The sequence below is a fragment of the Mus pahari genome, chromosome 5, assembly GCF_900095145.1.
Source record: "Mus pahari chromosome 5, PAHARI_EIJ_v1.1, whole genome shotgun sequence".
In the NCBI taxonomy this organism is placed as follows: Eukaryota; Metazoa; Chordata; class Mammalia; order Rodentia; family Muridae; genus Mus; species Mus pahari.
The window spans coordinates 39104871-39129274 of record NC_034594.1 but is presented as its reverse complement, the minus strand read 5'-3'; the positions used below and the strand labels follow the sequence as shown (position 1 = coordinate 39129274).

Genomic DNA, 24404 nt, shown 5'->3' with positions numbered 1-24404 from the left:
CCCCCCCCCCCCGACTCTTTCCTGAGGCAGGGTATCTCTTTGTAGCTCTGGTTGTCCTAGAACTCACTCCATAGACTAGGATGTCCTCAAACTCAGGAACCTACCTGCCACTGCCTCCCAAGTGCTGGGATTAAAGATGTGCCTCTATCTAGCCTTAGCATCTCTCTCCTTTTGAAGAACTTATAGCAGTTCTTGTCGGATGGGTCTGGTAGAGAGCAAGTCCCCCAACTTTGTCTTTACTTCTTCATTTTGTTTTTAAGACAGCTTTCTGGGTGTGGTCTCTTTGGCTACCACTTTCCTGGGATACCATGAGTAGAGTACTTTGTGCTACAATCTCTTGACCTGTAAATGCTCTGCCCCAAGCAGAATTGGACAGCTTTATGTAGATTTGCTTTAGCACTGGAGAGCTTACTGTCTGTCTTATTCTTTTATGGGCATGGCTGGTGTCCCATGACTTTTCTGCCTCCTGTACATTTGGGAAGCCCTCAGTTACTTGGACTTCTCTAGAGCCCTTTGTACTATAATGACTAGATGATTACTCTTTAATACTCTATCACATTTCTTGTTTTTTCCGGTTCTCATATTTTCCCCTTCAGTTGCCTGTCTTTGAGATGTTTTTCCTTCTTATCTATAGACTGTTTTCACAGTGAAAGCTTTTGTTTGTGGCTGCCTGTCCAGAAAGTTGGCTTGTAATCTCTGAGCCTGTGGACATTCCCACTAGTTTAGCACTAGATGGCTCCCTACATTCAAGTTTGCCTCAGTTTTCCTGTAAGATTGTCCTCTGAATTCAAGTACCATGATGGACGTGGTGACTTACACCTGAAATTTCAGCACTTAAAAGGCTGAGACAGTAGGGTTGCCACCAGTTTGAAGCTGTCCTGAGCTCAGTATGAGACTTTGTCTCAATAAATACTTTCTTTAAAAAAGGATGCTTTCCCCAGCCCATGTTCGTTTAATCTGTTGTTGATGATTGTCAATAAGGACTTGTCGATTCTTGTAGGCCTACCAGGGCCCAGATGGGCCCAGATACCCCATCCACACTCACTGGCCTGCAACAGACACCACAGTATTCCTTCTTTCCAGGGTTGTCACATGGAGGCACCAGACTCCCAGGCAGTAAATGGGTATCTACTTTCCTTGTCTCCTCAAGCAGACAGTTGCCTTCTGTGTTGTGATGGCTGGCATTGGGGAAGAAATGGTAGTCCTGTGGTGACCAACATTGCAATACTGGGCCTACAGCTGGATCCTACGCCTAAGATCAGCACAGTGGGGAAGAGCAGGGTAGGCCTAAAATGACTGTCATCTGCTAGTGGTGAATTCATGGTGCAAGACTATAGCTTGTTAGTGCCAGGTAGAATGAACCCCAGCTTAAGGACAAGAACCATTAGGACTACCCCAGCCATCGACCAAATTCCAAACAGTTTTGCTTCTTATTTGCCCAAAGTTGGAAACCTTGGTCACTTTGCCCGAGTGCTGCTTAAGCTAGGTTCCACCTTTGTGGTCACAGAGCCAGAGACCTGTGCAACACTGACCATGTACAGGTGTGGTGTTAACAGCGATGGAGCCCTCTGACCTGATGATGCCTTGCAGATCAGGAAGCTCCGTCAAAGGAAAGGGTCCTCAGGACTGCCCATCACTGGGCCTCACCAAGTGGGTCCTATCCTGAGCTCTACAGTCAAGTTCTGGGATTACTTCCCTGCTCTGACCCGAAGTATTTACATCTGGGTGGGAGGGGCTCGTGACAGTTACTGGGTCATCTGGCTAAGGGCTAGAGCATCTTTTGGTGGTGTGAGGGGTAGGGGCTGTGGGGCTCTGTCTGGATTTCACCTAGAGAGACTAATAGACTTCAAGCTAAGACTTGGACTTAATTTCTCCCCTCCTACAGGGCGGGTGTCTTTCTCCCCACTGTGTTGCCTTGCATGGGGGAGGCCTAGCAGGGCATGCCTTCCTGCCCTCTTGAGGGTATGATTACTGTTGGAGCACTGCAGTCTCACCCTGCCTGCCTTGGCTCCTGGAAAGCTAAAGAGTGTGAGCAAAGTTGCAAACCAGCGTCGGTAGGAAGGACCGCCCTCAATCCATGGCTGCGGTCACCCTGTGACTGAGAGTCTTACTATTAAATGTGACATTTAGTCAGTTTCACACAAGGCTTCTAGCTTTTTGCCTTCTTGCAAGTACATCAATCTCATCCCACGACATTTGCTGAATACTAGATATTGTAAATGTGTCTTAGTAACTTTGGGTGCTGACCCCACATGTTATTTGCTTGATTTTTAGATGGGAATTTTTTTTAATTTATTTATTTCATGCATATAAGTACACTGTAGCTGTCTTCAGACACACCAGAAAAGGGCATCAGATCCCATTACAGATGGTTGTGAGCCACCATATGGTTGCTGGGAATTGAACTCAGGACCTCTGGAAGAACAGTCAGTGCTCTTAACCACAGAGCCATCTCTCCAGCCCAGATGGGAATTATTTTAACTGGCTATTCTTCATCTTCCCCTCTCCTCACCTCAGGGTAGGATGCCTTACAGGGTTCAGACACCCTGTGGTGGCAGCTTTGTCAGAGCTTTGGAATCTTTCTCTGACCACACCCTGCTGGTCAGCCCCACTCATTTCCAGCTGATGGCTCTACTGACTTTAGGAATGCTACAGTACAAATATTCTTCAGACCAAACCAATCAAACTTGGGCTCCATTGGAGGAATACTCTCCAAAGTCAGTAAGTTGTCCCGATCCCAGCCAGCCCCGACCCCGACCCTGTTCTCTCAGGCAAAAGGTAGCTGGCCATGGTTAAGCCTATACATCCAGCAAAATCGCCTTTTCCTCAAGTTCATACCACAGTCTTCCACAGTCTTCACCTCAGAAAACTTTGGGGCTTCAGTTCTCTGCACTCGTTTGGGGATGATGTTATTTCCTCAGGAAAGGTTAGGAATTCTCTCTTGTGTGGTCTGCTGGTCCCCTCTTAAGGAAACTCGTGTCAGAGACTGAGCTGGAGCGGGGAGGGAGGGGGGGAGGAGGAGACAGGCGCACCAGTGGTCCCTTGCTTTAGAAGCAGAGCTTTGGCTTGAAACTACCACTTCATCTGAGGGTCAAGGACTGGGTCAGTGATGAGGGGCAGAAGCCCAGCTGTACGTCATCTTCAGCAGTCTGAGGAGACAGACCCCTAAATGTTTTAGGGGCCTCAATTCAGGAAAACCCCAGATTTATGGCTTCAGGAAAGAATTCTAGAACTAGCCAGTACAAAGCAGAATTGGAGTCAGTGGTTAGAAGCACTGGTCGCTCTTCTAGGGGAGCCCGGCTTGATTCCCAGCGCCCTCCCATGTGTTGACTAACAATCTCCTATAACTCAACTTCCAGAGAACCTGATTCCATCCTCAGACCTCCATGGACACTAATTGTTCTCATAGTACATGTACATACATGTAGGCAAAATACCTGTACACATAAAATAATAATTAAAAAACAAGACAGGGATCAGGGGTGGTCAATATAATTGCCCAAGCATGTGTACTTCAACACAACACTCATGTAAAAGCTGAACTTGAGAATTGGTGGGTTGGCTGGCTCAGCTGCTGGGGGCACTTACCATCCAGTCTATGGACCTGATTCATTCCCTAGGAACCACATGGTGTAAGCAGGGAGCCTCCTCCTTGAAGTTGTCCTAAGATCTTCATAAGCATATCCCCGCCCACACACACCAATAAATAAACACTCCTTAAAAAAGAAAAAGTTAGCAGGCTGGCAAAGTGGTGCACACCTGTAATCTCAGCACTTGGGAGACAGAGGCAGGTGGACCTCTGTGAGTTCGGTCTACAGAGCAAGTTCTAGGACAGCCAGGGCTACCCAGAGAAATCCTGTCTGGAAAAACAAAAATCAAATCAAAACAAATAAAATAACAAAAAACAAAAGTAAGAGAAAGAAACCCGTTTTCAACAAGTGGACTGTAGGGAGGCTCTGCCCTGGGTTGAATTCTAATCTGCAGAGCCTGCAGCCAGTGTTGTACCAGGGTTTTCTGCCTCTCGCTGGTGGGGAGCTCCGACCAAACTCCAGAGTGAGCAGCTCTCTGTCCTCATGGCTCCATAATTCCTTGTCTGTCCTGGCCCACCTCAACTGGGTGGGTCAGTGTTCATCCCATGAGCAGGGTCTGGCTGGACAATGGGAACCTCTGCTTGACTCTAGTCATGGAATGTAGCTTTAGGTACAGGGACAGACTGTGATGATGGCCTCACGACTCCTGGGAACACAGCCCCACCCCCGACCTCAAATGAGACTGGGTGTCCCAGGCTAGAACAGTTACGGAGGGGAAGGCTGTTCTTGGTACATAGCTCAGTTCCTCCTGAAGTCTGGAGCTTTTAAGTAAATGTTTGGGCTTTTTTTTTTTTTTTTTCATATCTTGAATAATCTTGGGGCTTTTACTAGCTACATTGGAGGTCAGATCCTGTTACTTTTATTGATAAAGTAGTTTAAGTAGTTGTTGAAGTCTGGGAATCACCACACAATCGCTCAGACACTGATAAATGCACAACCCAAGACCGACTGACCAGGGATGCAGTCTAGACTCAGAATCCTATAGAGCTTTTAAACCTGAGATCCACAAACATCTGTGCCAAGTTATTCCACCAATCAGGACTCAGGGATAGGGGACTTCCTTAGGAACATGTCTTTGTTGTACATTTAACCTGTTCCCATTCAGCTGTGGTGGGGCGTCTTGCATTGCCTAGTATTCATGTCCCAGCTTGCCAACTAGGCTGTCAGTAACCCACATACATGGTCTCTTTCTGCCAAGGAAGATGCCAATTTCCAGGGAGGTCTCGGGTCCATATATAACGCAGTTCTAACTGACCTCTGTTGTGATTGGCTTCTAAGAACACCAACGTACAGAACATAACAGAACTTGGGTTAATGGTTAGCCCAGGCATGAAGAAGTTCCTCGTAACAGTACACGAGAAAGTTCCCCTTTCAGTAGTAACAGCATATGAGAAAGTATCCTTGTGGCAGCATAAAACTGCTGGCTAGACAGGCAGCAGTTACACAGACTGTAACAGTAGTGTGTCTGGGCCACCACCACTTCATGCTTGGTACTTAATTATCCTATAGATTATGAAATATTTTTATTGGAATGTTCTGGGAAGTCTATTCTCTTTTCAGCTATAATTTAAAATTTATCAGTAAAAGAGGCTTTTTTAGAGAGACAGAGACAGAAAGGGATATATATATATATCATATTCATAACTATATATACAACATATATATATCGCATTCATAACTATTTGTTTAGATGCTATATGGCCATTTGACCTAAATCCTGTCTTATTAGAAATAATTATAGACTTCTAATTAATATAGTTGTTTTAAAATTATTTTAATGCCATAAAGGAAAAAATAGTTTTCCTATGTCCTGCTCTCATTTCCACAAAATGAAATAAAATCCTTGCTGTTTCTGTTCTCAACCAGCAGTTGCAAGAGCTCTACCTAGAGACTCACTAGAAGGAGATGATTTTGAGAAGGAATTCTCATTTCTGAACAGCCTCCTAAGCCCCACTTCTTCAAGTGCTAGTGAGTTTACACAGGAATGCCAGCCTGCGTGTGGGAGCCCAGGCACTGGCCTCACATCCCAGGAGCCTTCAGTAGGACCCGGGCCTCTCACTTCCTCCTCCCAGTTCCTTCCTTCACAGCTCCTTGACCTTGGCCTTCACGCTGATGGAGCTTTCAACAGTAAGTGTTGAGAATTTGGATGTGTGTTTTGTGTTTGCTAAGCAAAACTATTGTGGCTATTGATACTAGAATCAAGAGAAATAGACTTTAACATTAATACTACTAGATAAGATCTGTAGTCACAACAATCAACTGGAAAAATATCAAATTGATCCATATTAGAGTTGCCAACGTGTCTGAAACAAGGGTTGTCTCCTCCATACCTCACCAAACCCATGTGTTTCCCACGGACTGTTCCAGGGTCTGGCTTACAGCATTTGAGCCACTGAGCCACTCCTGGGTCAGGTGATGCCACCACCGCCCCAAGAAAAATTTGGTGTATTTTTCTTGCAGGTTCAGAATTAGCAAGAGAGGAGGAGGGTAGGGGGAGAGAGAGGGAGGAAGACAAGAGTGGAAGACACTGGAGCAAACGGAGGTGGGGTAGGGTGGGGGAAGGAGGGGCCAGAAGGTTGTCCTAGAGAAAGGGTCATCAGCAACCCCACTATCCTGTGTCCAGGGCTGCACGTTGGGAATCATTTTGCTCCTGTACCTGTGCTGGTTATCAAATGGAGGCCATCTGTTTCCCACTCCTCTACACTTAGAACTTCATTTGGCTCCCTGCATGCTGCAAGGGAGTCCAGTAGGTCCTCACCCTCAGCTCTTCCACACTTCTCTAGGTATTTTTCTGACAGATTCCGGTGTCAGTACTCTGCTTATGGGTGGCGAGGGGGTTAAGACAGGGTTTCTCTGGGTAGCCTTGGCTGTCCTGGAACTCACTCTGTAGACCAGGTTGATCTCGACCTCAGAGCGATCCTCCTGCCTCTGCTTCCCAGGTGCTGGGATTAAAGGTGTGCACTACCATTCCCAGCCACCACTGCTTCTTGAACAGTGTTTGTGAGCTCAAACAGGAGTCTGAGTTATGGACTCCTAATCCAACCACGCATGAACTTTCTCTGTTGCACATGAATGTGGCTTCCAGGCCCTCCGGGACTCCAGCGCTTTGTTTCCTGGTTTCCTATCTATAGTCGTAGGGTAGCTTTACTAACATCTCTGTATCTCATCCCCCAGATACTGTTTTCTCAAAAACTCTAATGGCACCCAGCTTCAGTCAATGTGCTGTGTATTATAGGAAAAAGCCTTTTGTTCATACTGTACTAATGGCACGTGTGAGGTCATTAAATAACCATTAAGGATTAGCCCATCATGCCTAACACAGTAAGCCAGGAAAACATTGTAACAGATAGGATAAGGAAGGAAAAACAGTAATCAGACAAGCCATGAAAACTTGAGCATAGAAATTTGCAGACCCTTCTCAATATCCTTAAATGTAAATGGTCTTCACTCCCCAGTTAAAAGGTGCAGGCTAGGGAGATAGCGTGGTCAGTTAAGTGCTTACTCTCACGCACAGGAGAACCCAGCTTTCCACTCTTGTTTCTCTGTCTTCCCCCCTCCCCCACCCCAAGAGAGATCAGAACACTCAGATACTTTGCCAGTACCTTCACAGCACCCAAAGAAATTAAAATGTAAGTCACCTTTCCCCATTGCATCAATAATCAGTGACATTCAGGAGAACTTAGGAAAGGAAAGAAGAAAACCAGGCCTCATTCGTGGTATATGAAACTGCTATTACTGAACTACTCCCAGCTCAGAAGGTGCTCACGTTGCATGACTCCTGTTGGCAAGAATGCCAGAGACCTAGGAAGTAATCATCCATTCCTGTGGCATTACAGGTGTGTACAGACAACTGGCCACCTGACATCCAGCTCTTCCTGTGCAGGTCATAGCTTCAGATACTCCATGATATATCTTTGGATTTGGTGACAGGGAACTTCATTTTCCATGACCTCTGAGGCTTGAGTGCCAGCGTTTGCCTTTTAAGGATAGATAGTCTTCCTGAAGAGAGGGCAGCACATTTGATTCACGCTGGTCTAAGCAGACTTGGGTTTTTCCCCATTAGTCATCAAACTCCTATCCATTTAAATTCATATTTTTACACTTATCAATATACTTAATCATTTTGTGTTCAAATTTCTTGAATGTTCGTTTGCGGAAGTCTTTTGGGCAGACTTCCAAATTATTATTATTATTATTATTATTATTATTATTATTATTATTATTATTTTGGTTTTTTGAGACAGGGTTTCTTTGTGTAGCCCTGGTTGTCCTGGAACTCACTCTGTAGACCAGGGTGGCCTTGAACTAAGAAATCCGCCTGCATCTGCCTCCCAAGTGCTAGGATTAAAGGTGTGTGCCACCACGCCCGACTGACTTCCAAATTTTTATGATGCTAATACTTTAAAAGTTTTCAATAAATTCAGCATTATAGAAAAACAGAAAAATAAATATAAAGTATCCCCATGTATTCTTTGAAAAGGTTTTGCAAAATATCCTATTTGGTAAGTACAATTCTTGCAAACCATACCTTGCTCTGTATTCTGTGTTCTGAACTGCAGTACTTTAAATGGCAGACTGGGGCTATGTAGCCCTGCTGGCCCTGAAATCTTGCTTTTCCAGCCTCAACTTCCCGAGAACTGGGATTATAGATGAGGACACGTCTTGATCATTAGTAGTTCTTACGTAATTTCTATTACTTATTTATAGTTGTTGCTGAATTGCAGTTTTTCTCCTTTTTCCCTCTCTCTTCTTTCCCGTCTTCCCCCTTCCTTCTGTGGTTCTCAGGGTGGAACCTAGGACCTCCACATGCAGGGTACCCTGCTAGCTACACTGTCAGCCTGGATGGTGAGCTTTCTCCTTCTTCCTGTACATTGCTACTTCATTTTGGCTCATGGTTTTAGAGTTTTGGTCTGTGGTCAGTTGGTCACTGCTTCTACACATGTGGCCCCATAGAACATCATGGCAGGGACATGGTTACCTCCTAGAAGCTGAGAACCAAAAAGGAAGCAGGGGCTAGGGTCCCAGTGGGCCCCAGTGATATATAACTTCCCTTCCATGGCCTCAGCTACAGGTTGTGTGTGCAGTGCTGGCCTGAACATGCTAGGTGAGAGCCTAGCTACTGGGCTACATACACTCTTGTCCTCAGCCAGCTCTTAAAGGTTCTACCACCTCCTGGTGTGGGATGTCGGAGGACCACACATAGCACGTGGACTTCTGGCAGATAGCCACACAACACAGAAAACAAAGGTACTGCTGGGCATGGTGGTACTTGGGAGGGAGAGGCAGATGGAGCTTTGTGAATTCAAGACCAGCGTGGTCCATATGGTGAGTCTCAGTCTCAAACAAAACAAGAAGCAAGCAGAGGTCCTAAGAAAGGCTGACGTACCTACAGTCTGAGGCTGATTTACTTTGTCAGGGAAGGAGGCGCAGGAAAAAGGCAGCTGTCAGCTCTGGCCATAAAGGAATCCCAGAAAATTTGATAACTTAGAAATGCCTCTTCATTAATCATTTAAATGCAAATGGAAGCAAATTCAGGGCCAGGATGTAGCGCCAAAATAGAACACTTAGCTAGTAAGCACAAGGTGTGGGTTCAACCCACAACACCATTAAAATAATATAAAACTGACAGAAAAGCCAGACACAATGGCACATTCTTTTAAATCCCAGTCGTGATTCAGACTGGAGCAGGATGAACCAGGCCAGCCTGGGTTACACAGCTGCTGGAGGCCAACCTAAGCTATGTAGCAAGACTATGCTATAGAACAAACGCAGCAACTACTCAGCCCAGACAAAATATATTAAAACCATAAGAATACAACATTGTGGCTAAAATGAGGACTCCCACCCTCACAAGAATGTGGCGGGAGGAGAGCTGTATTGCTTGTAGAAAACTAAATTACTATTAAAAATTGTTTTTGCCATTTCTGCTTTAACTGAATGAACATACATGTACTTATCTGTAAGCAGTTCCATCCCTAACTAGATAGCTGACAGATCCATCTAGATTACTGCTGCTAACGGCTCAGTTTCCTGGGTGTGGGGATGAGGGACGACCAGAATGATGTCACTTTACCATACATGCTCGCCAGGGAGGTGTCAGGCACTGCTGCTGCAATCACCAGCCTTGGCATGATTACCAACCACCTGTTTTCTCTACATGTTATACTTCAGTGGTAAATTATATGACTGTTACACAGACAGGAAACAAGAGCCCCTGCAGGCAGGCGACTCGCCCAACTTTGCTCATTGGAGGTAGAACACCCAGGACGCAAAGCTATCCTTCCATGGGTATAACTGACATGACCTCAGTTCCCAGAACTAGAGCCAGACCCAAACTCTGAAGCCCCTGGCTCCACCCTCATGCATGGGGCCTCAGATACTGCTGTGCAGCTGTGCCTCCTCTGGTCTGTAGCTGGTATTAACCATGGCTTGGGTAAAACGAGGCTTCCTTGACTCTGCTTTGATTTGAACTGTATTTATCTCTCTGTGTGCTGTGAGCAAGCTCATATTCAATTCTTGGATTGTTCTCAGGCCTCTGCCCTGGTTTCCAAACCTCTTGGTCTTCATGGATGTGCTGGCTAAGTCTTTTATCAACTTGACAAATTCTAGAGTCACCAGAAAGAAGGAAACCTCGCTGGAGAAAATGCCTCCCTAAGATTGGTCTATAGGCAGCCTTATAGGGCATTTTCTTAGTGATCAATGGGGGAGGACCCAGCCCATTATGAGAGGAGCCATCCCTGGGATTGTGGTCTTGGGTTCTAAAAGAAAGCAAGCTGAGCAAGCCAGTAAGCAGCACCCTCCATGCCCTCTGCATCAGCTCCTGCCTCCAGGTTCCTGCTGTTTGGGTTCCTGTCCTGACTTCCTTCAGTGATAGACTACAACGTGGAAGTGTAAGCCAAATAAACTCTTTCCTCCCCAAGTTGCTATTGGTCATGGTGTCTCATTGCAGCAACAGTGATCCTAAAATAATGGATATCTAGTCTTAGGAAATGACCCACTGTTATTGCCATGTGTAATCTGTTAGTCTTAGACCTCAGTATAAACATGCATCCCTGAATATGTTACAGTACAGTGTGCAATGTATAAAAATGTACATTCTAGGAGGGAAGTGAGAGGGATTGAAATAATAATAATAAAGTAGGTTGCAGGACTAGAGAGATGGCTCAGTGGTTAAGAGCACTGGTTGCTCTTGCAGAAGACAGCGCTCCCAGCAGCCACATGGCAGCTCCCAACTCTGTAACGGCAGCCATCTTCTTCTGGCTTCCATAGGTACCAGGCACACATGTGATGCACAGACATGCATAAACAAAATCAATTTCTTTTTTATAAACAGAGTGAACAGAGTGATAGTGCATTTTAAAAAAGAACTTGGGTCTGACAATGATCTCACCAGAATGTTTTGTGTGTTTCTTCATTATTTACTTTACACCCCCATCACAGCCCCCCTCCCTGTCCTACTCTCACAAATGCCTTCCCACCTCCAATATACCTTTCCCTTCTCCTTAGAGAAGGGGAAGTCCCCCATGGGTACCAAGGTGCCCTGGCATATTAAGTCTCAGCAGGACTAAGTGTTTTTTCTCCCAATGTGGCCAAACAAGGCAGTCCAGCTAGAAGGGGATCCAAGTGAAGACCAAGCTGCACATCTGCTACAAATGTGTAGGAGGCCTAGGTCCAGGCTGTGTATGCTCTTTGGTTGGTGGTTCAGTCTCTGTGAGCCCCATGGGCCCAGGTTAGTTGACTCTGTAGGTCTTCTTGTGGTGTCCTTGACCCCTCTGGCTCCCTCAATACTTCCCCCCACTCTTCCCCTCCCCCTCTTCCACAAGACTTCCTGAGCTCTGCCTAATGTTCGGCTGTGAGTCTCTACATCTGTTTCCATCAGCTGCTGGATGAAGCCTCTCAGGGGACAGTTGTCTGCAAGCATAACAGAGTATAATAGTGTCAGGGACTGGTTCTCTCCCATGGGATGGGTCTCAAGTTGGGCCAGTCATGGGTTGGCCATTCCCTCAATCTCTGCTCCATCTTTATCCCTGAGCATCTTATAGGCAGGGCAAATTTTGGGTGGAAGGTTTTATGGTGGGTTGATGTCCCACTTCCTCCACTGGAAGTCTGGTCTGAGTACAAGAGGTTATCAAAATGCCTTGACCTTTTTTGATGTTGTTTTAAATTACCTTTAGAAGGAGCTCCTCCTTCCACCACGTGTGCCCTGGGGAGCAGACCTGCACTTACCTGCTGAGCCATCTCTACAGCCCTTGTTGGGGAATGTTTTGACAAGCATTGGGGATGATGGTGCATACCTATAATACAAAATTTAGGAGTGAGGCAGAAGGACCATAAACCTGAAGCCAGCCTGAGCTAACCAGCGAGACCCTGCCTCAAAAGACAAGAGAGACGCTGGGCGTGGTGGTGCACGCCTTTAATCCCAGCACTTGGGAAGCAGAGGCAGGCGGATTTCTGAGTTCGAGGCCAGCCGCCAGCCTGGTCTACAGAGTGAGTTCCAGGACGGCCAGGGCTACACAGAGAAACCCTGTCTTGAAAAACAAAAAAAAACAAAAAAAAACAAAAAAAAAAAAAACCAAGACAAGAGACAACTGTCAACTATGTACGATGATAGAGCTAGGAAGGGTTAGTCCCCTTTATGGCCAATATTTTTGAAGTATTACTTTTATAATAGAGATTTTAAGCAGCATTTAAGCTTTCTTGGGAGGAACTACATTTACTTTTTTACCCTTAAGGGGGATATAATGAATCACTGTCAGCCAATTGTATTTTTATTAAAAAGCTTCAAAAATCATAAAAGTAGTATAAAAATATTCTTTCCAAAAACTGAAACTCTTTAATGTCTTTTTCTTAATAGCCCCCAACCATGGTAACCAAGACATGTCAGCCTGGTTCAATCTATTTGCAGACTTGGGTCCCCTCTCAAACCCAGATGCCATTGGACACTCAGATGACGAGCTTCTGAATGCCTGATTGATGTCATGGTGACTGATGTCACAGGCTCAGAGGTCTTGAGGCAACAACTGTGCAACATTTGCCTTTCTGAAGAGAAGTTCCCACTGCGACCACACACGGAAGTGTGTACCCACGATAGAAGTCTGCCAGCCGACTCTGGTCAGAGTTGGAGCACCGGAGCAGACTGCTGCACTTATGCTGGATTTGCGAGCTTTGATAGTACGTGGATAATTTTACAAAGTCTTGAGTCTGCAATACTGAGAAACCAGATTTATGTCTGAATCACAGAAGCATGGTGTATTTCTTTGGAAGGCATTTTATACTTGTTACTTTGCTGTAAGGGGATAAAGAATAGGATGTAAAGTGGCTATAGTTGGGGGATTTTCCTTGATAGTGTCAGGTGTTTTCTGTCATGGAGAATAGCACTAGATGTAGAACGCTTTCTCCTCAAGTACAACATAGAACAAGATTAGAGAACTGTCTGTTTTACTGGAATTAGAGAAACGTGTTTGCTTTTCTGTATCTGGAAACTAAATGCAATGTTACCTTTCATACGCAATCATGGATACACTTAGTTCCATCACTAAATTTTCGTGGAGAAGATAGCAGGATGTAAAACCCATCGTTTGTAGACATGAGAAAAGGAATCTACAGGCCTGTTTCACAAACTGTGACAGCGACATTTTGTTTTGTGAAGAACAAGGAGGACCAGCACTGCCGGCCTGCGGAGCAACCTTGCTGAAACTTCCAGAAACTTCTATGTGAATAGCAAGACTTCTGAACACCTGTCTTCTGTCTTTACTGCTATATTCTAAGTCATCACACGCTTTAACACAGAAGACTGGCAGACATGGAAAATTCCAGACAGTTAAGGAGCATCCCGAGTTTGTCCTTGAGGTCTAACTCCTATGGCGCCTTTTGATTGCTAAACAAAAGCTACAGGCAGGGGACACAATTTGGAGGGAAGGCAGTGGCAGTTGGGCGAGCTGGAGAAATCAGCTCATGGATTGCCTCTCGCTCACTTCCTGTCCTTTCTTGTCCACCCTTTAATTTAGGGGTAGTTTCCCACATGTTCTGGCATCCAGTCTACTGTGGCTGATGTCCCACAAGGGACATTTTAATTAAGTTGTTTACTATGGTTTTTATGGGCTTCTAGTTATTAGCAGGTTGATTCAGATTGAAATTACATGTAATGTCCAAGTCATGGTATATAGTGAGCAATTTTTAAGGAGTAAACCAGAGTGGGTGAATGCTATCCACACTCCACACGCCCAGCAACCTGGCCCAACCCTGTGAACTGCCCCTGCAGTCTCCAGAAAGCCAGTTTCAGGTCACTGGTGCATGGGCTGCAGATTCACTTGAGGATCAAAAACAAATTCAGACTTGTTCCTGAATATCTTAGCCTTAATGAACTATTATCTCTTCAAAAGCACTTTCCATCTGTTGAATTAAAATTTCCAGAACACAATACTGCCATTGTGCTGCCAAGATTTATCACCAGGATTACAATTGTCACAGTCTAAGGCTAGTGCCAGAGCAAACACTGCCATTGACCTCAAGAAATGGTAGCTTAGATTGCCTGTGCTACTCTTCTCTGGGAGGGTGTTCTTCCAGTGAGTTAGCTCACAGTTTCAAGAATACAGTCAGAGCACTTACCAGAAAGACAGATGCAGTTGTTCTTATCCTAAACAACTTTCTCAAAATAGGTATCTTTTATATTGAGCGGGGAAACACCTATATTCTACTTTATTTTATCCCAGATAGGATTTCACAGAAAATTAGACAAGCTCCAGCACAGCCACTTGCCTTCTTCTCAAGAGATACAAGAATGGAAGGCCATACTACCACATGTAATTTGTATTTTCTGAGATTTTAACTATACAATATAGCTCTAATATCATTAGAAACAAATTGTATTTCAAAAAAGTAGATTTCGTTATTTACACATTGAAAGGAAATATATTTCCACTCTTTGAGTATTTATTTCACATTACCTATTGTTCTGGATATTTATTTCATGCTTCCTATCTCATAGGTCTAGAAATATACAGAGTTTACAGCATTAGGATGCTAGTTTCAGTGTTTTCTCTCTCTCTCTCTCTCTCTCTCTCTCTCTCTCTCTCTCTCTCTCTCTCTCTCTTACACACACGCGCGCGCGCCTACTAATAAAGACTACAGATGGCATAAAGCAATGTGTTCTCTAAAGTGTTCAATCCAAATACTATTTCAATTTTTGAGGTTTACTTCTGGACCACAGTCAAGGAATCCAAGACAGGCTGATGAAAGCACCCCAAAGCCCAGCTGGGCTCACTGGACAAAGTCCTTGTTGTGTAAGCCTAAGACCTGCCTGTCACCACAGCTCAGTGAGAGACACCATCTCAAAAATGGGAGACTGAACTGGCTACTCTTGCAGAACAATCTAAGTTCTATTTACATGTGGCTCCCAGATCCACATTAGGCAACTCACAACTGCCTCCAATTCTAGCTACAGGGAGATCTGCCACTGAGCGGACCCCAGCTCTGTCTGTGATTTTTAGTCAACACCGTATTCTTCTCCACTTAGTGGTGTAAAATAGGGAGCTACTGCCCAGAGTAAATACAAAATCAAAAATCAAAAGGTCTGCCTAGGGCTGGTGAGATGGCTCAGTTGGGTAAGAGCACCCGACTGCTCTTCCAAAGGTCTGGAGTTCAAATCCCAGCAACCACATGGTGGCTCATAACCATCCGTAACAAGATCTGAAGACAGCTACAGTGTACTTACATATAATAAATAAATCTTAAAAAAAGGTCTGCCTAAGAGTAACAGGATTTTAAGTGTTTATTTTTATATTTTGTATTGTACATTTAAAACTTCCCACTAGCTAGGTACACCAGTGTGGTCCTTTCCTACTCTCTTCCATGACCTAGGAAGGTTGAAATGCATAGGCAAGAGGTGGGAGTTCACACCCCATTTTGCCTACTTCACATGTTCTTGGGTGCCAGCTCTCAGTTCCTACATGCTTGTTAAGACCTGTGGTACTCTCTTCCATTCAACCTCCCCTCAGGGGACAATGCCTGCACTGGTTCTAGTGAACTTTGCCCTATGGCTTTCCTATCTCTTCTTGAGACTGTACCCCAAATAAACATCTAAGCATTATAAAACTGTCACTTTTTTGAATTTCAATGTAATACCCTCTAAAAAAAGGCAGTGTGGTAGCACAGACCTTTTATCCCAGCACTTAGGAGGCAGAGGCAGGAAGATCTCTGTGAGTTTAAGGCCAGCCTGGGGTACAGAGTACCCCAAGACAAGACGAACAAAAAGAAAAACCAAAACCTCAAAAGCCACAAATTCTGGGAGCTGGAGACTCAGCCTGACTCAGCTTGAAAGCTACAGTTACTCTTGTAGATCCCAGGTTCTGTTCTCAGCAACTTCAAGGCTCACAACCGCTCAGAACTCCAGTTCTTGGGAATGTGACACTCTCTGCTCTTGTAATCAACTCTTACTCATCTAAAACAGAAAATACTCTTGAAAAAAAGGGAGAAAAGAAATTATTCATGCCTTTACCCTGTTAGGCACACCAGTATACACACACACACACACACACGAGATCCATTCTGTCTTCTCTCCATATAACACAAGCAGAGATTTCAACCATGCTGAGACAGGGGATGCAGTTCCTTGTCAAGAGTCTAACATACTCAAGGCGTTAACAAGCACCTTAAGTACCTCAGCAAGTAAAGGGAAAGAACTGTGACTGAATTTCAGATTCTCTAAAAGGCAATGTTTCTCATTTCTGTGGACACAGCAAAATTAAAAATAGTCACCAACTTATGTCATGAACTGGTTGGTATCTGTGGTGCCCTTTCTTTGGGCCACTGAACCAGGCTACCAGGAGCTGTGTCCACAGGAGAACAAGGCTCAGTGGCAGGCACCTGCGATCAGATGACTCATCAACCCCATTGGTGCAGGGTAGGAATGCAAGGCTGCATGGTCCAGAACCTGTTCTGGCAACAAGACACAGAAAAACACACGGACATTTCCCAGATAGGACTTGAGTTGGTTACTTATTGAAATTTTGTTATCTGTAGAACAGTTTCTTGGGAGACCATAAGGAATGTGATGTAGCAGATACTGCCTGGCAACTGATCTGGAGTTGGTAAACACTTTCTCAGCTACAAGCTTTGACTAGATTATACCCGAGAAGCCAAAATGAATTTCAGACATTTCTAAGATGGATTCCTCCCTTTCAGATTTCTTGGGATTAAACAGACTTACCTGACAAAAATAAAATAAAATAAAACAAACAAAACCAAAGCAAGGTGTTGACCTGCAGTTCCCTCATACCACTTAGGTGACAGCAGCTCTAGTTGTACAAGGGAAAATCAAGGTTTATAAAGGTGACTTTTGGTTCCAAGTCAATGACCGCTAAGCAGCAATGACAGAACTTACCACACAGAATGTGCCAATGCAGGGTTGTTTCCCTGAAATCTGCCAGAACGCTTTCTAGCAAGGCTACTTCAGACAGGCTGAGGCAAATACTAGTTTTTAATGTCTCAGCATTCATGACAAATCTTTCACAATATGTTTCAAAATCAAATCAAACCAGCTGTCATCTGAGAATGGCCTGCATTAGGTTCATATATTTAAATGCTTAGTCACCATAGAGTAGAACTGTTTGGGAAGGATTAGGAGGTATGTCACTGGGGGCAGGCTTTAAGGTTTCAAAAGGCCATGCAAAGTCCAATGTTCCTCTGCCTGCTGCCTGTAGATCATGATGTTACAGCTCTTAGCTACTGCTCCAGCACCATGCCTGTCTGCTTTCTGTTGTGATGATCAGGGACTAAACCCCATTTAAATGCTTTCAGCATCATTAACCCCCCAAATATACATTTAATTTGTATCTAATGCAATAGTTCTTGCTTCATTTTTACCATAATCCTCAGTAAGAAACAATTTTACACTATACCCTGCTGTATATCTCTAACAGTTTTGAGATGGTAGACAGCCACCCCCACCCACCCCTCCCCTCCCCTCACAGCATGTACAAAGCCAGAGCCATATCATCCACACTGGAGGAAACAAACACACACCACACAGAAACAGTCTCCTTGGGAGAAAACTTGTTTTATATTCTGCCAGGTAGACTTATTTAATTCAAGACTAGATCATGGTTTAAAACCACCGAACCAAAGAGTTATAAAGGCTATTCCATTGGTCTAGTAACTTGGGTGTGGTAGTATACATTTGTAATTTCAAACACTCAAGAAGCTGAAGCAGGAGGATCTTGAGCGTTAGGCTAGCTTGGGCAACTTAGTAAAGGGCTGTCTCAGAAGAGAAGCAGGTGTGTTAGGTAAGTGTGGCAGGCAACAGGTAGTGTGTATGTGGTGTGTGCAAAGACCTGGGTTTGTTTTGTACTTAGCTTGTTGTTTTCCTCCTGCCTCTGCCTCTGCAGTGCTAGCTTGGGCAACTTAGTAAAGGGCTGTCTCAGAAGAGAAGCAGGTGTGTTAGGTAAGTGTGGCAGGCAACAGGTAGTGTGTATGTGGTGTGTGCAAAGACCTGGGTTTGTTTTGTACTTAGCTTGTTGTTTTCCTCCTGCCTCTGCCTCTGCAGTGCTGGGACTAAAGGTGTGCCTCAATATGACTGGCAGAATGGAACATTTTAGTAAGAGGTCAGAAACAGGTTTATGAGATGTTAGTATAGAAGCCACACCATGTGGGGATGGGAATTGAACCCAGTGCCCTTAAAAACTGAGTTCTCTCTCCAGCTTATTTATCTTTTGAAACAATCTTACAACATCACCCAGGCTGACCCTAAATTTATAATCCTCTTAGTCTTCCACATGCTGGGACTGTGGTGTACCACCATGCCTGGCTCAAAAATAGACTTTAATAATGTTAACAAATGAGAGGATCAAGCTCCTCTCACTTATTTAACAGGGCTCCTCCTGCTAGGTGGTTACATGATAATCTTCACAGGGCTGATCTGGCCAGCTCTATTCCATATAGACCTGAGACCAACCAATTTTGCAATAATTAAAAATAAAACAAAAACCTTCTCCATGTAATACAGAACACTCATTTCCCCAGCTTAATAACTTCTAACAAACAAGGGATTCATGGGTTACTTATGAGTGAATCCCTGTCTGTGCATTTGTGTGTCCATGTCTGCTGTGTACTTATAAGGACAGGCTACACTCAGTTCTAAGGCAGTCAGGGGTGGCCAAGAACAGCCTTGTAGAGTGTATCTGTCTACCCACTTGTGAAAGAGAATAAACTATACAGAAGCTACACAGGGCTAGAAGTGCCTAAAAATAAGGTTAAGTTTACAAACTCTTTGCAGTGACATTCATAAAAACACACAGAGAAAGACTCAAGAACAACAGACTTTATTTGAACATAGGAAGTTCTATTCCCTGTGACAAAGCAGTAAGTGCTCAGGTTCAGGGACACAGTCCACAACAACAATACTTATCATCACTGGAAATGCTGTTTTGGGGGGAGAATTTTGTTATAACTTTTAAAAATTGCATTAAAAAATTTACATCAACAGAGACAAAGATGCATTGTTTAAAAAACATAAATTATATATCTCCAACAGGACTGTATAAACAAAATACTGTTCAGAGCCACTCTGCAGGGGTCACACTAATGAAGGCAGAGTAACCAGAAACCTTAAAGTGCAGAGTTAAGTATCTTGGCTTTGTTTTGCAAATTCAGCATTTCCATTGGTCCAGTTTTGACACACCCCACACCCAACATTAAGGAATGAATCTCAACTTTACAAATTTAGTAATGGCAATTTTACTTTGGTTTCCTTGAAAGAAAACCTTAGGATCTCAGTTCAAATCCCAGACAGAGAAAGCCCTCCACTGTGCCATTGTGTTTAGACCTTCTTCTAGGAAAAGCCAACTGTTTCTTTAATCAAAACATTAAAAAATAAAAATTAAAAGCAGCCTTTCTCTGTTGCCAGATACATGCCAATTAGCAACAGCATCTACAGAGAGGCAGATTTAGTTATGGTCCTAGGTCTAAGTAAGAAACACTGTAAACAAAAATGAAGGATCTGGTATAGGAAAAAAAAATGACATTCATACCATATTTAACCAAAGAAAGCAAAACTACTAGTTTTTTTAAACACAACTGCCCATAAACCAGTGATAAGTAACAGACTTACCGTGTCAGAAGCAATAAACCTGAGGTTTATCACTGCAGGGAGGAAACTGCTTGAGGGTCAAGTATAACTAAGATGGGCTGGGCCAGGAACCAGGAAACAGCGCCCTTAGCCAAAAAATACATGCCACCCACTTTTACTGCAATGGAACAAAATTTTTTTAATTAAAAATTTAAATAAGTAACTGGGGAAATAAGCCAACAACACAGCTCTTGCTCAGCATGCATGAGGCCCTGGGTTTGATCCCCAGCACTGGGAAAAAACTGTATTTGCATTGAAACTACTCTACCGCTGTACAGTTTCTACAGAATAACCTAATTATGGAGTGTGGCTTGTCAACATAATCATGCCCACTCTACTAAGAGTAGACCCATTTTTAAAACCAAGCCCCTGGGAATTAAGAGTTAAATAAAATAGCTAGGTGGATCTATGGTTAATATATGTTAAGACTGCAATAAAGCTCATATGCTTAAAAATTAGCCCTTTGGCCCTGGCAGTTTAGAGTTTTTTTGGACATAGACCTTCTTTGTTTTTCTTCAGATCTCAGGAGTGTTTGGTCACCATATAATTCATTTATTGGTAAATTCACAATCTTCTTCCAGCTAAACCTCAAACTAAAGTTCTACTTCTAGGAGCAGATACTGACCTGAAACATGTCCCTCTCTGTATTGCTTCAAGGATAGATGTAAAGGCAGAGAGATGTCAATCTGCCAAACAAGTATAACAGAAAAGGGAAAAATCTATTACAGAGTAAACTCTATTTGTAAATTGAGAGGGGAGATGGTATAAGATAAAGGAAAAAAGAACATCAATTAACAGCATTCAAGTGGGGGAAACCTACAGGATTAAAAAGAAGACAAGCACGGAGTGGTGGCACATGCCCTTAATCTCAGCACTTGGGAGGGGCATCTGAGTGCCAGGCCAGCCTGGTCTACATAGCAAGTTCCAGGCCAGCCAGGGCCACATAATAAAAGCCATCTTAAAAACAAACAAAACAAGAACCCTTGCGTCTAAAAGTCTCCTCCTCCCTTCAGATCAACTCAACAGACTGCCAGTTACCTTTCTTCTGTACTTCTGATATTGGTAAAATGGTAAAGTCAAAAGGCCTGAGAAGGCTTAAAATCAAGGTAAAAAAACCTCCGAACTGAGAAACAAAACCCAACCACCAACCAAAAAGCCTACACTCCAAAAACCAAGGCTTTTACTGACTAATTCCCAGGAAGTTAAGCTTTGGGTAAAAAAGTACCAAAATGTATCAGTCTTCCCAACCAAAAACTGATGGATTTTACTTAGATGTTTGAATTTATCCAATTAACCTAAATATCCTTCCTTACAATTAAGCAGAGCCCATTTGAAACTGTCTAGGCATTCTAAGATGACAAACACCTTGCCAAGAAGATGTACTGCCACCTCTTGGTTTCTCTTGACGGAATGACTGGACCAGTGGATGGAATTCGCCTTCAAAATTGTGGCCCTCTCATGCAGGGTTTGCCATCTACCTGTTGTACGCAGCAGCATAAGTTAGAATGTATTAAAACAATGTTTACCAACACTGATGGAATTCATTTCTAAAGAGCAGCTCCTTAATTTTATCATCACCTAGAAATTAAATACTATCATGTGATACTGGCAATGGTTATCAGATGAGCTCGAATCCAAAATTGTATAGACTTTCCAAAGGTACCTGTTGTCTAAGCTCTAAACCTCTTCTCTTTCCCCCAGTGTATGGAATGTTGGAGAAGAAACTAGCAAAATCTGTAAGTAGCAAATCACAGTGCCAACACATGAAGAAAAAGTCAGTTCTCAAGATTCTGCAGCTCCCAATTGCTACTCAAAGGATCACACTCCTGGCAAACTACTAACCCTGACCAAATCCACAAGACAACACCACCACGGAAGCAGAGGGGGGGAATCCATGCACAGCCTTTTCAGGGTCTCTTGGGGCTATATGATACAGTGATGATCAAAGTCAGACTGACAGCGGCGAGGGAGGGCAATCACGGGACACACAGCTCACAGAAGACCAGAGAGCTCCACACTCCTAGCTAACAATCCACACTTGAGAGTTTCTTTTGGCTCACTGACTGTTAAAGCAACCTGTCTTCAGACTGACTGACCGCACGATGAAGTGTGGACAGGAATAGTGCAGAAAACAGCAATTTACAAATACTTCACTCAAATCACAAACTGTTGACATCAAAAAAACATAAATCACATAATGTACAAATATTGCTTTTTATCTTTTTATATATACTTGGTTCAATGCATTACCTATCGATTCTTACTTGGGAGAAGAACACAGTCATGAGATTGACATTGCTGGGGAAATGTCAACAATCCCTTTGGTCCCAAAGCTGAAAACAGCCGAGAAAAGCAATATCTAGAAAAAGGAAACAAGAAACAGAGGCCACCAAAGGATCATTGGAACATCCTGTTTGTTACTTTCAGAAAATGTAACATTGGTATTATAAAATAGTCGTTTTCATATAAAAGATGATTTTCTTGCAGCATCAATCACATCTCCCTCCAGAAATCATGTTTGCAGGGATTCGGTTTTGTATTTTGTTTTTAAACAAGTCTAATTTGAAACAAATGAAAATGTGATTCTGTTCCTCCAAAAGTAAAGAAGAGACCTTTCAGGTTTCAGCTAGTGCTTCAAGGCCAAGTAAATGAAGCACGTCGGTGGCCTTCATGCGCAGGGCAGAACACTCAGAGGACCACAGAGTTCTTCCAGGAGCCTTGCTGTCACACCTCACTGGAAAGCCAAAGCACTTCACAGCCAACCGGGAGGACACGAGACCATCACAGTCACATGATCTGCAGGGTTCTTAACTCCCAGCACCCACAGCTTGAGCTGAGTCCTACCCTTCAGCCTCCTCAATGGGTTCTGGCGGTGCATGGAGGGAGGCGGATGCCAGGACTGTACTGGTTCCTCGAGACACTCGGTCTTGCTCCGTGTTTGTAGACAGGGAGGCCATAGAGATGGGCTGGAGCAAAGTGGTGGTCATGCCAGTGGTGACGGTCAGGCTGTGACCAGAGCCCTTGAGGGTAAGATCTGGTGTAGGAAGAAGTGGTTTGAGGATACTCACGAGGCAGAAAGCAGAGCCACTTTTAGGAATGAAATTCACCTTGTTTTTGTCAGGACAGTAAAAGGCTGGAATCTCATGAAGTTGTTTTGGCCTGCATACAAAACAGACAACCCACTACTGTTAAGTCACTCAATACTGGAAATAAAATTATCATTAGAAAAAAATAAGTCAATGAAATATACATAAGGACAACTGACTCTATGTCAGAAAAGCCAACTCCAAAGGACCTAAATATTACCAGACATCTGACTCAGTGTTGTCAGGTACTCCCTTCAAGAGCCCTGTTACTAAGCAGAGGTCAGGCCTACACCACTTCATTTAATAGGATCTAAGATAGCCAATAGGAATATGGATTTCCTAAAGCAAAAGAAAATCCACACGCATAGAGACAAATGTTTCCAACATGATTTTTCATGAAGGGAGAAGACAAAACAATGGACTATATAAAGAGTCTGGTTCTGTTTTTGCTAAATTCCACCCTACAGGACTATGCCCTGATAAGCAAAGGCTTTCTTTTCATGTATTCTTTGCTTGCTTATTTTGGTTTTTTTTTTTTTTTTTTTGCTATGTTTTGTTCAAGAAAGGTTCTTACTATATAGCCTTGGCTGTCCTGAGATTGCTATATACACCAGGCTGACTGAACTCACTGAGATCCTTCTGCCTCTGCCTCTATGGTACCCAGCTTAATCTAAAACATGTACTTCCACATCCAGTTTTTTCAAGTATAAGTAAAAATTTCTCTATCAATTATAAAGATTTTCAGAGAAATGAAAGGCAAGTGTGAAAGCGACACAGTGGAAAACTAGTTGGGCTGCGTAGTGTTTCTGTGATGGAGGAAAAGGAACCTGAGCAGACTCTGGCCAGCTCCAGTGGATCGGGCACCGTCTGGTAGGCCTTGCCTGACTAGCCCATTGCCCTCCATTGAGAGTACATTCCTAAAGCTAGCCACACAGGTCTTTCCCTTATTTGGCCACTTCCTCCCCCTGAAGCTATCAAGGTGCAGCAAACAAAAGCCTCCTTTGGCTCACTTAATTAATATGCTCAATTAAAAAGAAATATCTCATCCTACCTCGGAGTTTCCCCCTTGAACTTGTATAAACTGATGTCCCCTCTCTATCCAGAGGCAATTCTTTTCTCCAGGACAACCGCCCCTTCTCCCTCTTGTTCCCTTCCTCTCTCCCTCGTCCTCTATCTTCTGTCTCTTATTCTCTGCTCTGTTTTCTCCAGGGCAAACTAAATTGGTCTTGGGGTCCTGAGCTGATACTTTGCCTTCCAGAACCCACCCAGGAATTTTAACCACCAAGTTGTAACTTAGTCTTCAAAGTTTTTTCCAAAGCAAACTTCTTCCCTGTTGCCAAAACCTTCCAAAATTATCCCAAAACATTTTTGTTCTTAATGGTATTCCATGAAAATTTAAAAATTACAAGTAACATAGGAATGTCACAAAATTGAAATAAAATCAAGGTGAGAAGACAACTTCGATGAAAAAACCTTGTTATCAGATGATAAAAACCCTGTTATCAGATGATAAAAATATTGTTTTCCTCCAACTAGTAATAAGGACACATGCTCCACTATGTTCATAGCAGCCTTATTTATAATAGCCAGAAGCTGGAAAGAACC

General features: G+C 43.6%; 2 protein-coding genes across 2 annotated transcripts in view; one reads left to right on the top strand and one right to left on the bottom strand.

Annotated features, from left to right (window-relative positions):
• The window catches only part of LOC115064025 (islet cell autoantigen 1-like protein), a 25162-nt gene extending 11645 nt beyond the window's left edge, over positions 1-13517 (top strand). Inside the window, 2 exon segments of the mRNA XM_029538677.1 lie at positions 5449-5717; positions 12445-13517. Of these exon segments, the coding sequence (XP_029394537.1) occupies positions 5449-5717; positions 12445-12560 (385 nt within the window). The 3' untranslated portion in view covers positions 12561-13517.
• Positions 13518-18891: 5374 nt separating this feature from the next.
• Fam117b (family with sequence similarity 117 member B) overlaps positions 18892-24404 on the bottom strand; it is a 70224-nt gene continuing 64711 nt past the window's right edge. Inside the window, exon 8 of the mRNA XM_021198680.2 lies at positions 18892-22872. Coding sequence (XP_021054339.1) covers positions 22554-22872 — 319 coding nt within the window. The 3' untranslated portion in view covers positions 18892-22553. The remainder of the gene's footprint in view (positions 22873-24404) is intronic.